The sequence below is a fragment of the Balaenoptera physalus genome (assembly GCF_965194825.1).
Source record: "Balaenoptera physalus genome assembly, chromosome: 11".
Taxonomy (NCBI): domain Eukaryota; kingdom Metazoa; phylum Chordata; class Mammalia; order Artiodactyla; family Balaenopteridae; genus Balaenoptera; species Balaenoptera physalus.
The window spans coordinates 83712677-83726294 of NC_138896.1; the positions used below are offsets into that span (position 1 = coordinate 83712677).

General features: G+C 40.4%; 1 protein-coding gene across 24 annotated transcripts in view; it reads right to left on the minus strand.

The window, feature by feature from the left end:
• Positions 1-13618, minus strand: part of CADPS (calcium dependent secretion activator) — a 490529-nt gene that overhangs the window by 86260 nt on the left and 390651 nt on the right. For 11 of the 24 annotated variants that reach the window (XM_082412095.1, XM_082412104.1, XM_082412100.1 and 8 more), the window contains 4 exons: positions 11064-11084; positions 9685-9841; positions 8716-8857; positions 532-678 (listed from right to left, as the gene is read on the minus strand). In XM_082412095.1, coding sequence (XP_082268221.1) covers positions 532-678; positions 8716-8857; positions 9685-9841; positions 11064-11084 — 467 coding nt within the window. The remainder of the gene's footprint in view (positions 1-531; positions 679-8715; positions 8858-9684; positions 9842-11063; positions 11085-13618) is intronic. The other 13 variants (XM_082412101.1, XM_082412098.1, XM_082412090.1 and 10 more) reach the window with 3 other exon arrangements.

Sequence of the window (13618 nt, forward strand, 5' to 3'; positions counted from 1 at the left end):
AACATACTGTTACTATATCCTGCCATTTGCTGACACCAGAAATATGCTTTATGGTTTAAACAGTCTCTAGGAATCTTTTATTTAAAAAAAAAAAAAAAGCCCAAACCAGCTTCTAGGTAGGTGTGCTTTCCTCTTTGATTTGGATCAAGCCAGAAATGACCGGCTGGCCCAGCAAAGAGGTTTCCTGGACTATTTTTGGATGATTAACTCCTAAAGTCATGTCACCTGCATTAAAATAAAAAATATATATATATATGGGAAGAAGCCTTTTGCAAAGGAATTCAGGAAGTGAACCATAGTCCTCAAACGTTCAGTGGGCGTAAGACAAATTGTTAGTGCTGTATATATAGCAAACGTCTTACAAACACGCTGCATGCCAGAAATAAACAATATTGTCTCTGTATGATCAGCAAAATATGTCTAATTATCCATCTCCATCTCCGTTATATAGGATGTATAGAAATAAACAATACATATCCATGCCAAGATCACTTAAATTTAAATTAGATCTAATGTGAACTGAATACACACTCAGCATCATATATAGCAGCCATCCATGACGGTGCCGAAAAAGTAGGCATTTGTGGGATGCCTAGAGGGATGTTAACTGGTAGATTTGGTACTTTGGGAAGGTTCACATTGGGTAGGTTCACATTGGGTAGATTACTGGTTAAACTCCTGTGGAAGAAACAGACAGAAAGAAAAAAATACCATCACAGTGACAATGCAGATGTGGCAGAAGCACACAACAGTTGTAAATAAATTGGCTAAGTCCACAGCAAGACGACAACGAAAACTTAAGCGACACATTTCAGAAAGCAGCTTACGGATGGGGAGCTGTGGTGTGGCTCAGTGTTCAGAGAGAAATGATAAAAGTTAATGGAAGAAAATTAACCACAGAGCGACTGAAAAGCGTGGACACTCATGGACGCCTGTATACAATGATCATGTTATTTCAATGCCTTTGTGAGGGGCCTTCAGTTTCCAGATCCATTGCCGCAAGGGTCTAGACCTTGTCTCATACAAAGAACTTGAAGTTCATGGAATTCTTGGCGTTGCTGTGGCTAGGGCTGCAGTGAAGTAGCTGGGATTAATAGAAAGGGTGGAACACTTTAATTTTTTCTTTTATTTACAAATTATTTTTGATGGAGGCGCATTTCTTAAGTCAGAGAGTAGATACGAGGTGTAGCAGGAAATTTACCCAATTGAACGTATACATAATGGTAATGGACAGAAATGGAATTCTTTCCAACTGCTACTTCCGAAGACAGGTGTATGTGCAATGGAACATCAGAGTTGATGGCGAAGATGAAGGAATTGTATCAAAAAAGAATGAATATCTTTGCATAATTTTATAGAACACTTAAAGAAAATGGAAACATCCCCTCCCGAACTAAGTCCAATTAAAGTGGAGAAAGGTTTACACTCAAAAAAAGGAAAAGCAAAGAATCCCAACTTCAGCTCGTATAGTGAATTCTTTGACCACAAGTGGATTTAAAATGTGGCCTTCTGTTACAAGTAATTACCCTTGAAAGTGAGATAGAGACTGTGAGAAAGGCTGACTGGGGCTTCTGGGGGGTGATGGTGATGTTCTGTTTCTTGATCTGTGGGATTGTTACATGGATGTGTTCAGCTTGTGAATATTAATCAAGTTTTGTATTTTCTGTAAAAAGTTAAAATTAAGTAAAACAGTTAAAAATTGTGACCTCGTATCAGGTTTTGTTTTTTGAACAAAGATCGATCAACTGATGTGATGAAAGAGAGATGGATGGCTTTATGGGTAAAGAGAGAAAATAAAGCAAAACAAAAACCTCAGAGAGCATCACCCACATCTCTTTGGAGGGACTGTGTCATATACTGCTCAACCAGCTGGCACCTCGTGCTTCTGTAGTGGCATTTCAAGGGTGTTCCATCCAGCCAAAGTCACTGGCACAGTGGAGCCCAGCCTAACTCTGCATCTGAGAGGAGCCTTCCTGTTTAAGTGGAGTTGACAGCATTTTGGCAAAGAAGTTGAGGTTTGCTTTTTGGATCTTGCAGAAGAAGAGCAAGTTTTGCCAAAGCAGCTCTGCCCCGGGCAAGCTGTATTTGACTAACACAGCTCTTGCAAAGGCTGGAGCTGCCTCTGGGCTTGCTCAGGGGGGCAAATCTCCTGATACACCCGAAATTTTGGACTCTAGAGATAGTCTGGACACCTGCCTCTCTCTAGAAATGAGCTACCCTTTCATGATGGGAATATAGCCCCGGCTGGTGGATGGAAAAACCTAGAATGCAAAATTGCCAACCTGGCATTCTCTTCCTTAAGGGAAACAGGTGTCTCACAGGTTCATCCTTTACACTTCACAGTTGGGGAAAGCCAATTACACTTCTCTACTTGGGAGGAAAGGGTGTTCTCGTGGGAACACTCAAGAGAAGATTAGCTAAAGCTGACTATTAAGTGGAAGGGAAAATGGAACTTTTCCTTCCATGTTTCTCTGTTTAACTGGGGAATCTGCCTTTGAATTCAGTCCCTGGTGGTTCTCAGTCTTAAACACTGCTATGGAACAAAACCGTTGGCGATTTCCACTGAGACATGTGTAAGCCTATATAAGCAAATGTGATCATTAAATGATACACACACTGAATATTGATCAAGGAATTAGGAGATCTTTCGAGATGGCAGCCTGGAAAGTTAAAACGTCAATTCTGAGTGCATTAAAAGTAGCTAGGAATGAATAACATACAAATGTATGCAAAAGCAACTTTAAACATATTAGCGGTTGGTGGGCACACAAATTAAAAATGAGCTTCGTTTTAAACATGAAAATTTTAAAAAATACTTATATTAATCAAAACATATTGTATTTGTAAAATATGACGTTTTGGCTGGACGGCTGCACTGCACTCATAGAAACATTTCCTTCCTGTGACATAGTATCGTGATCTACTTTTAAAAGGCTGAAGAAACATGCTTGATATTTCTGCTCTTAGCAAAATAATACAGTGTATTACTAATGTTACTAATAATTCATTTGGCTATTAATAACTTACATTAATAACCAGAGAGACAATTCCAAGCATTATATGTAAAAAGGGGGAATTTTCCTGTAGCATTCCTGGAGCTGCTGATGGATATAACAAATTATTATTTTAGAGGGTCCTTTAGCAACTGCCTAAAAACAAGTCCAGCATGCTTATCTGTGAAAATCATAACTGGATATCTCTGGATAGTGTAAGAAGTGTAAATTGCAATCCTAACAACGGATACATGTTAAAAATTAGGCTCATTCATTTTGGGGACTGCTGAAAAAGGGTAGCTCCCATTCGTATCAAAGGACCCATCCCTGGAGCACTGGATTAAAAAATTCTCATCTGCTCTCTCTCTGTCACATGGATGAAAGGTACAAATGTGTGCATGTCTCATCATTTCTACGGATGGCAGAGTCATTCCTTCCAGGATTAATTCTAATAAGGTTGGGTCTCTGTGCAGGGAGGATATGGTTGGGTCTTTTCTCAAAGTCTTCTGCTTCGGATTTATGGATAGGGTTAGATTTAAGACACAGAATGCCTTCCACTTTATGAGCCTTTTGTTGCATGAATATATGTGGTACATCTTGTCTTCTCTTGGTGCTCTGAACACTAAAACCTCTTTCCTGGCTTACTCTTAGGTCTAATCCCTACTTAGGGGCATGGGGCACTCTTTGATATCTTTCTAGAGTTTAGAGGGATGTTTCTCAAGCTTTTACTTCCTACCACCACCAGATCCCTGAACTGCTTTCCCCATGAAAGTTTAATACCACCAATATACTGTATATCTGCTTATGTACTGTATATAGACCTGTGCTTTATACATATACACAACAAGAAGAAGATTTCTTTTGTTGCACACCCTCCTCCGCTGGCCCCCCCCCAAGAACCAATTTCCACCATCTTTGGGAGCTGTAAATCCCCTGTTCAGAATGCGTGACCTAGCGAACAAAGTTCTAAGCTTCACGGGATTTTAGAACCTCCCATTATCTCTCCAACCTTACAGCTTGTCTCCTTTATAATCCATGCTGGCCCAAACCAAACATTCACTGTTTCTACTTACCTACCCTACTTTCCCTCCAATTTTACTTTTGCTCATGTTCTTTCCCAACATCCCTACCCCTTCTGAAATACTCTCCAAGCTATTTCCTTTATGACTCCTCAGTGGAGGTTCATTCCCTTCTACCTATGCTCTCATAACTCTTCCTTATGTTCTTCGTACATTGGTAAGTATTTAAAGTCATTTTTCTTGTGTGCATGTTGCGCAGACCCAACCAGATTGAAATCCCCGATCAGGGGAATGTATCTTTCTTTTGCTTCCTTCTTCCCATAGTTTTCCTGTGGTACTCTTACAATTTCCAGCCTGTATGGGTTTCTTAATAATTGTCAGCTAGTCAATAAATATTTATTGAACACCTGTCCCAGGCCTTGTTCTAGGTGTTAGGGAGGCAGTGCTGATTAAATGTATATATGAAGTGAATACGGAAAATCACATTTCCTAGGATGTTAGTATTGGAAAGTCTTGGGTATTCAAAGTTCCTGTTTTACAAAGGAGGATATTGAGGCTCAGGAAGGTCATCTGACTTGCCCAAGGTCACTCAGCAAATTACTGGCAGAGTTAAGAATCCTGACTCCTTGTCTAATACTTGTCTATTTCATACCAGGCCACCCACCTATTGCTAAGGTATCCTTGGTCTGACATTTTATTATCATTAAGATATTGACAGCTTTGACAATCTGGGAAAAGACATTGTTTCGAAAATACTTTTCACATGTCTGTCTCAGGCAGAGAGAGATAAAGTGCACTTTGAGAAATGAGAAACCCAAGGTTTTCAGTGTGCATATATCAAGAAACAGTGTTTAGTTCTATAATTCAGAATCATCCTGACCTGAAATGGGCAACAGTGAAGCGTGGATTCCTTGTGCCTGGAAGTGTTTAAGTAGAGACTAAGAGACAACCTGTCAAGGAAAGAGTAGTGCAGAGGGGTTTCTAGACTTGGCAAGCTTTGGATTAGATGCTTTCTAAGTTTTCTTCCACACAGAAGGTCAGGATGACTAGATGAGCAACAAACCAACTCTAAAGAGCTGGCAGAAGTGTGGTCCGCCTGTTAGGTAGGACCACAAGCTCATATTCAGGGCTGCTGGGAGGGTTCTGAACAACCTGCCCAGCTGCGGGTGGTGGCGCTATGACGTGTCCTCATGGACCCCCGGAGAAGGCCATGGGGTCCAGCCTGGGCTTGCGCTCGAGAGGCTATCTTCAGCTGTGGTTAGAAGCTATGGGATGACATTTTCCACCAATGCCTAGAGATTCAAATCATGACCATCATGATCTGGCTTAATAGAAACAGAGATGCAGCTTCCCTTTTCTCTCCTCAGAGATGGAAGGCCACCCTTCTAGAGAAATAAGCAATAAGGACTCAGACATTTTACCCTTTCTATCAAATAACTTCAGTTGTATCAAACCCAAATGACGATGATATCTCTATTTTCTTTCATAGGACCATATTTTGAAATAAGAAAATCTGAACAATAACGAATACTTAAAATCTGCTTTTAGCTACTTCGATATATTGGTAGCATTTCCTTGTCAGAGTTCTGTTTTTCTTTAACATTTGCAATATTTTGTTAACTCTTGAACAACACGGGGCTTAGGGGCACTGACCCCTGCACAGTTAAAAATTCACATATAACTTTATATTTAGCCCTTGTATCTGTGGTTCCTCCTTATCTTGAGTTCCGTATCTGTGGATTCAACCAATCTCTGACCATGCAGGACTGTCATTATTTACTACTGAAAAAAAATCCACATATAAGTGGACCTGTGCCATTCAAATCAGTGTTGTTCAAGGGTCAACTGTACTAGTTTTTCTTGAAGTAAGCTTTGCAATGCATTTCTCAGTCATTTTACCTATAATCAGGTACCTATAATCATGACTTTTGAAAAGTAGAACAGAACTATTAAAGTGTAAGAATTGTTTGAGAGAAGGGTTGTTGGGGGCGCGTGTGTGTGTGTGCATGTGTGTACACTGTGGGATCATGTGTCAAAATTAGAGAAGATTGAGCAAACAATCTATTTATCTAAGTCAGCTTCTTATTTTTGAGTGAACTTGGTGAAAAATATCCCCAAAAGATCATTATTTACTTGGAAAAAAAAAAAAAAGAACCTCTGCTTCTTTATCAACCCTCTATCTAGTGCTTAGATAGAAGCTCATACTTTCTCTTAGCATAGTAAGAAGTAGAGAGATTTATTCCTTCCTATCACATAAGTGTGTTCCCAATTTTTTCATACCCTTCATTTTGTGCTGGCCATTCTGCATATCTGTCCCATGGCATCCACATTCTGTTTTCAAATCAGCTAATAAAATGTAGGTGATTTCAAACAATTTTAATTTAGCTTATGTTTTAGTTGTCATTTTCCAATACCTCCACCTGCTCCGAAAAGCACGTACTATTTAGTATGAATTAAACAAACCACAGTCATATTCACAAGCCTACAGCACAGTTTTGTACAGCCAAAAGCTACTTAAGAAACAAAACACATCCCTATAAAATATTCTCAGGTTGTTAGTCACGAATGATCAATCCTTTGCTAATTTTCCGATCTTTAAATTACTGATCCGAGAGTTCATACTTTATTTTTTTTTCACTCCTTAAAAAAACCCTGAGAAAACATTCCCAGACTAAGACTTCCAATTGTGAAAATGATTTCAAGTCTACCTTTACTTCTGACTGATCAAGTATACGTTATGGTTCAGAAGGCATAGCAGTCATTAGCTTGGTTTCTAAAGAATTTAGCAGGTTATAAAATGACTTCAGTGACATTATCACAGAGCTTCATGACAATTCTCAGACACTGAGTAGAGACATCTTTAAGAATTAGTTTTACAGATGAGTAGACAGTTAGAGAGGTTTAAGCCCTTGCCTTCTGGCTACTAACTGCAGAACAAGGGCCCTACCTCTAGGGCTCCTTAAGAAACAGGGAAGGAGACCCATCATTTCCTCCTGCGTGTGCTGGGGGTAGTAGCCTCCACATTTAAACCCAAGTAAGTAAATGCTACTTCAAGCCCATTGCTACTTGCAAAATGTGAATATTACTCATTTTAACCTTTTCCTTTTTCACAACTGTTCTGCACAGGACAACTGCCTTGATTCGAGTGAGCATTTTAAAAAAATACAATCACTCATTCATGCTTTATCATCAAGGGTCCTGGCTCTATTCTCATGAGCTGAAAGTCAGCAGGGCCGTATTAAGAGACTGTTATAACCCTGAGAATTACACGCTAAAATTTAGATATCTTGATACTTGCAAATGAAGAGCTACTGCCTATTAACCTGCTCAGTAGGGCAAGTCAAGAAACTTCTCTTGTGGCTCAGATGTGGAGAGGGGGATAGACTGAAAAAGCTATTTTGCTTTGATTTCTTTATGAGTCAGAATTTTATTAAGTGTAATAGTAGAAGGAGGGTCTCAATTCAGAAAACTGCTTAAAGACAGGGCACAAGTTAAGGCTTCCAAATTGAGAAAAGGCTTTTGAATATTTGTTCTGGAAGTGCCTGGCAGTGTGCTGTGCACACCCCCCTTTGCTCCATGCTGTTTGCCACATTCCACAGATGTAAAGGACCAGAAAGAACAAAATGCTTTTCCTACAAGAAAAAGGGAATCTAACAGAGCAAAGCTACTATCAGGCTTTATTGGAACTTTTCGAACCATACCAGAAAATTCTCTCCGCCTAGGAGTTCTCCACTTCTCCAGAAAGGGGAGTCTGAGACTGACCCTCTGGCAGCCTTGAGTGACAGCCCTCCTCCTTGCTGGGGAATGGAGGTGGCACCAGATCTGCCACACATTTCAGATAGGATCTATTTGCCAAGCAATTATGGAAATTGCCAAATTCACGACCTATAGGATTTCCTGTAATTGGTCCTACAGGATAGATATCCCATTAAAAAAAAAAAGTAGTGTGGTCAAATACATTTAGGAAACTCTGGATTAAGCACAGTCAAACAAGTTTCTGTATGACTATATTCTCCGAGTTTTGAAATATGCTGGTGTACTTTGAGGCTCTCCAGGAGACAAGGGCGTGGGGTAGATGAGCAGGGTACATAGAGCTTCCTAACTATATCTGGCCACAGAGTCCTTTTCTTGAGGAGAGTCTCAAAAGCCTAGACCAGGAAATGACAAACTCTGGCCCACAGGCCAGCTTCCTGTTTTTGTAAATAAAGTTTTAGGGGAACACAGCCACGCTTGTTCATTTACCTATTGTCTATTGCGGCTTTTGTGCTACACAGTAGAGTTGAGACTTGACAGAGATCATGTGGCTTGAAAAGTCTCAATATTTACTATCTGACCTTTCACAGAAAAAGTTTGCTGACCCCTTGCCTAGACCCCTATGGAACACACTTTGGGAAACGTCAATACCTAGGGATAAAACCACTGGAGTAAGATACACAGTACAAACATCACAGCCAGGTTTATATTCCGTATTGCTTATTTATCTTGTGCAATAAAGCAAAGATTCCATTTCATAAAACATTTCTCAATCTCTTCCCCCCTCCCCTCCTTGGACAAAGAGGCTATGAGCACGAGAGTTGGGAGTATGGTGTTTGCTCTCCATCCATGTGAACAATGAAAACCATAAGACACCATTAATCCATTTCTGTATGACTCTCCAGCCATTTGCACCCAAACTCCGAGGGTATCAAAAGAGGTTTCCTTACTTGACTGGTTCCCATGACTCCCGCTCAAAGCCCCTGTGAATGGACTGTGCAATTGAGGACTCCATCAAATCCACATATCTAACCACAAGTGGCGCAAACAGGTCTTGCAGGTGTTTGTGAAATTTTCCATTGCACAAATTATCTAGAACAGATAAGCAAAAGCTCGGTAAGAATCCACAGTTGCTCCATCAGCATACAACGTACACATAGAGAGGACTGTCTTCTACATTAAATATACCGCTTCTAAAAAAAAGCCAGAAGGAAGAAGGAGGAGGAAGAGGAAGAGGAGGAGAAGGAGAAGAAAAGAAAAAAGTACATGAGTGGCATCATGCTTCAAGCTGCGTGGAAGGAAAATGGAATTCAAAAACCTTTTACCCATTTGTGTCACTCTTCTAAAACGGGAAAAAAATAATGGCCCCTTGAACAAGAAAAGCAACAATTGGTACTTTTTTCTTTTTTTCTTAGGTTTTCTTTGCACCTGCTCCCTTTCTTCCCCTTACGTTACCAGGAAGAAAGAACATTCTGTATCCCTCTCTTCTGTCATCACTCTCCCTGGGGAGGAAGGTCTATTTTACGGCTATGTGTTGCTGTAAGATACTTGGAAATGCTTGGGGTGTTACTTAGCAAGAAATTGTTTTTCATCTAGGAAGCATCTTTTGATAACAATTCAAAATGTGCAGAGGTCAATTTAGCTTGTTCAAGAGCAAATAAAACCCATAGGCACGGGCACCACTCTCTCACTGCTCTTGGGTTCTTCTGCCTAGTCAACAGAGGGCTTCCCTGCAACAGGACGCTTGTTGGAAGAAAGGGAATTTCATCAGCTTTAAGTTTTTTTGTTTTTTTTTTTAAGTAATCATAAAACTATGAAGAGCTGTGTCCAACCTGCAGTCTGCCTGGGATAAAGATGTTTCAGCAATCTGTTATCTGCACACTACTTAGGAAAGTCAGACGGTCAAAGATGATACATACAATCGGTCCGGAGAAAATCATTCAGCAGCTGAAACAGTGGAAAACTGTCCCACGTGTCTGGGGGCTGCACCTCTAGCGCTGCATCCATGTCCACTGCAAAGAGTGACAGGAACGTCTCGGCGTGTTCCACCATCAAGTCTGACCACCACGCAAAGGCCTTTGAAATGTGGCAGAGAAACAACAGAAAAGAGGCGATGAGCTTCTGTCTCCGACCTAAGATGTGAAGTCAAGGCCTGGCTGTTCAAGATTCACTGTGCATCCAGCAGGGTTTGGTAATTTTATTGTAAAGAGAACAGCTTTTTTTGGATAGAGTTGGGCCTCTAGGTGTCCCAAGGCAATGCTTTTCATGATTCCAAGCCTGCCTTAGAAAGTCTTTACTCTGACCTACCGGTCAGAGGATGCAGCTGCAGAAATGACAGGTGTGGAACTTCTGTTCAATTTACAATAACTCAGTACGTTCTGAGTCATGCTCTTTATCACTCTTGTTGGCTAGTTCTTGCTCTAAAATATTAGAATTTGGGAGTTTCTTCACTGTGTTTATGGGTTTTCTGCTGGTCTAACTTGAAAATAGGCAATTATTCTTTACTTATATCTACGCATCCGGGGGTTAATTGTCTGTGGTCTCATACAAGCTCAGCAACTCGTGTTTCCCTACACGTTGGAAATGTCACTCCTATTTCATACCAAGGCGAAGGAAACCATTGTTGCGATTGTCACAAAACTTTTGAGTCGAAATCTCTTTAAGCAGGGAGCCTCCGGTTTTGCATCCTGTCTGTAGGAAATATCAGGCTTTAAGCTAGGAGACACTCAGTAAGATTAGGACTTACTTTTCTGAGGGCTGGACACATATGTACATTGAAAACCAAAAATATCAGTGAAGTAACTCATTTTCATGCACGTGGGTCCTTGGAAATCATTGTGCAGGGTCTCAGAGGTGACATTCACATCAGATGGGCCAGATGTGAATGCAATTCAAAGGCATGCATGCATGTTGACTAATCATTTCTGGCAGGGGGCATGCAGAATGAGTGGCAGTGTCAAGAGGCGCCCCCCCCTCTCTTTTTTTCTTTTGCTGATTTCAAAGAGAGCAGAAAAACAAAAACAAATTGCCAGCCCCTTCTACTCCCCCACCTCCCCACCCAGTGCTGTAAAGTATTTATTTACATGGGAAACACTTTCCGGAGCATTCACCAAAAAAAAGATGAGAAGGCATTTGGAAACATGAAAGATGATTATGGAAATAATTCCATAAATGAAAGAGTTTGTTCAATGGCCAAGCTCTTCTGTGATCTATTAGTTATTTGGGGATATTCTAACAGCCACCAGGAGGCAGAATAGGGGTCCATCTCTCTTCTTTCATGAGATTTCATTTTACTTACTTCTCCTTTATCAACATGTGGCTGGTTTGCAAATTAAATGGAAAAAATCAAGTCATGGACCATTCTGCAAGGTCAGCTTGGCTGGAAATAGACACCTGCTGTTTCCATTTCAATTGACAGTAAAACCTCACCGATTCAGAGTAATGGGAGAGGAGAGATGCTAGTCTGTCAGCAAAAAATCCTAAATTACTGGGCTTTCTAAAAGAGAACTATCCTTTTGCTACTTTCTGTATGCAGTCTGTACCAGGGCACCCAAGTAGAAGGTATTGATTATCATATAAATGTATCATAAATGTAGAAGTATTTTTTTTTTAAAAAACTTCTAATAATTGTAGATAAATTGACCTATAAAGTGAAGTCAAAGAGAGGGAAGCATTAATTTTATAGATCCTGGGATGAAACTTGGAAGACGAGCCTTTAGAATTTCTAGAGAAAGTTGAGACCATGTCAAATATTTTACTTAGGAGAAATTAAAAGAGCCACATCCACAATTGAATTGTCACAAATTAAGAGTAGTTGGGTCTGAATCGATGAGGTTTTATTGTAGTTTTACCACCTGGGGATGAGAGCCCTGGGTTCTGGGGCTTGTTCCACTGACTACGTGGCTAAATCCAGCAGAGGAAGAAACCCTCAACCCCACCCGCAGAGCTCTCCTAGCCATCTGCCTACTAGGCAAGGATCTTCTAAATACTGAACCTTGCTGGCGTCCCACTCCTGCCCCCCAGCCCTATGTGGAGGGCTGACTCTCAACATCCCTGATGCAGGATATTTGCAAAACTCACAAAGGCACACCAAATATCGGCTGGTACTTATTCTTTAGTTATTTATTTCACTTTGCATCTTCAGGGTGAGTCCAAGAAAATAGTTACTAGAGAGACTGAATTGCCTTCCCAGACACAATTTTGCTCTAGGATGACAAGAAAAGAAAGAAAAAGAAAAAAAAAAAAACAACAACCAAAAAATGAGACAAAACAAAAAACAAATCCTAAATGCCCGTAATTAAAAATTTCTCAGCCCAACCTCATACCTGGTTCTTACCAGCTTTATTGAAAAGCTGCAAACCAGAGGCCATAAGAAGCACCTATGTCTACTATCTACAGAAAATTTAGTCCCTTGTTAGAATTTGATAATGTGTTGAGAAATTATCTACGGTTGTTACATTAATAATCATATAGATAGGAAGCCCTACAAATAACAGTGACTACTGTGATATGAATTATCACCATGGAAGTCTGGCAGAGGAACATAGGATTCTAGTGAAGGAAGAGAATTTAAATAGTGGGGGGGGGGTTTGTCGGAGAAGTGAAGTCCAAATTTATTTTTCTACACCCAAGGTATTTTCTTTCAGAACCTCATAATCAAACCTGACTCTCTGAGAACGAGAAAAAGATTCAGGCAAGGGCAGTAATCACCAAAAAGCCATATCATACTTTTAATCAAACGAACAGAGTCTGTGTATCTAGGGTGGGCAAGGCAAAGGTTTAAAATAAAGCAACAACAACAATTATATTTATTTATCTTATATTTGCTCATACAGGTGAATGCTATTTTTGTACATGAGCTAACTCAATGTCTGTGGGTGTCTAAAGTCTTCAGAAATCTTTTTCCAAAGACAAAAGGGAGCTGTACTTTGGCTTCTAAATACTTACCCAGTGTTTTTCATAATGGAAAGGCAAAGATGTATGCTTTAGGGATATAGTCAGCCACACTGAACACACTCTATATTTTGTACACAAACTACATGTATATATGTACCCCTCTGTGTACCACAATACATATATACATATACATACATATACATAGAGAGAGAGATTGGGCAAGTGAAGCAACAGTACATGAAGGCATAATTCCTGTGTGCGCGCAGGTGTGTGTGTGCACATAATTTAGGCTCTGAGAGCAGAATTAAGCTGTAATTTAGAGATACGAGTGACAACTTCTACCGTGTACTGCACGTGTGTATACATGACCTAGTCTTATCTGGGGGGAATTTTTTTTCTCCTGAAACAGTTAATTACTTTACATTGGAATTCAAAATAGTTTTAAGGCTTATTGATTTTTGGGGGGGAGGCAATTCTACTTGTCACTTTTATTTGTGTGGTGGTGTCACCAAACAGCATGATCACACAGCCAAGATCCATGCTGAGGCTTTAGTGATTTTCTAGAGTTTATCGAGCACCCAGAGAATACGGCAGTGAGTACTGGCCAGTAGAAAACAAATTTCATCGTTCATCCTTTTGGCAGCAAAACCTCATCCTCAGCGTGCCAGGGCAAATTCTACTTCCTTGTTTACAGCCCAGAGGCTCTTGACCAGGCTCTACCATGAAATCAGCTGGGCAGTTTAAAAAATTACCAGTACTCGGCCCCTCCCTATGAGATTCCAATTAATTGAGCTGGGGTGAGACCTGGGCATCAGCAATTGTTAAAAGCTTCTGAGGTGGTTGCGATCTGTACGTGAGCACTGAGAACAGGTGGTGATGCCCTTCTGGCCCACTCTACCGTTCAAACCCAACCTCCTTCCAGCATATTCTGACTGTGTCATTCGTTTGGTACATTCC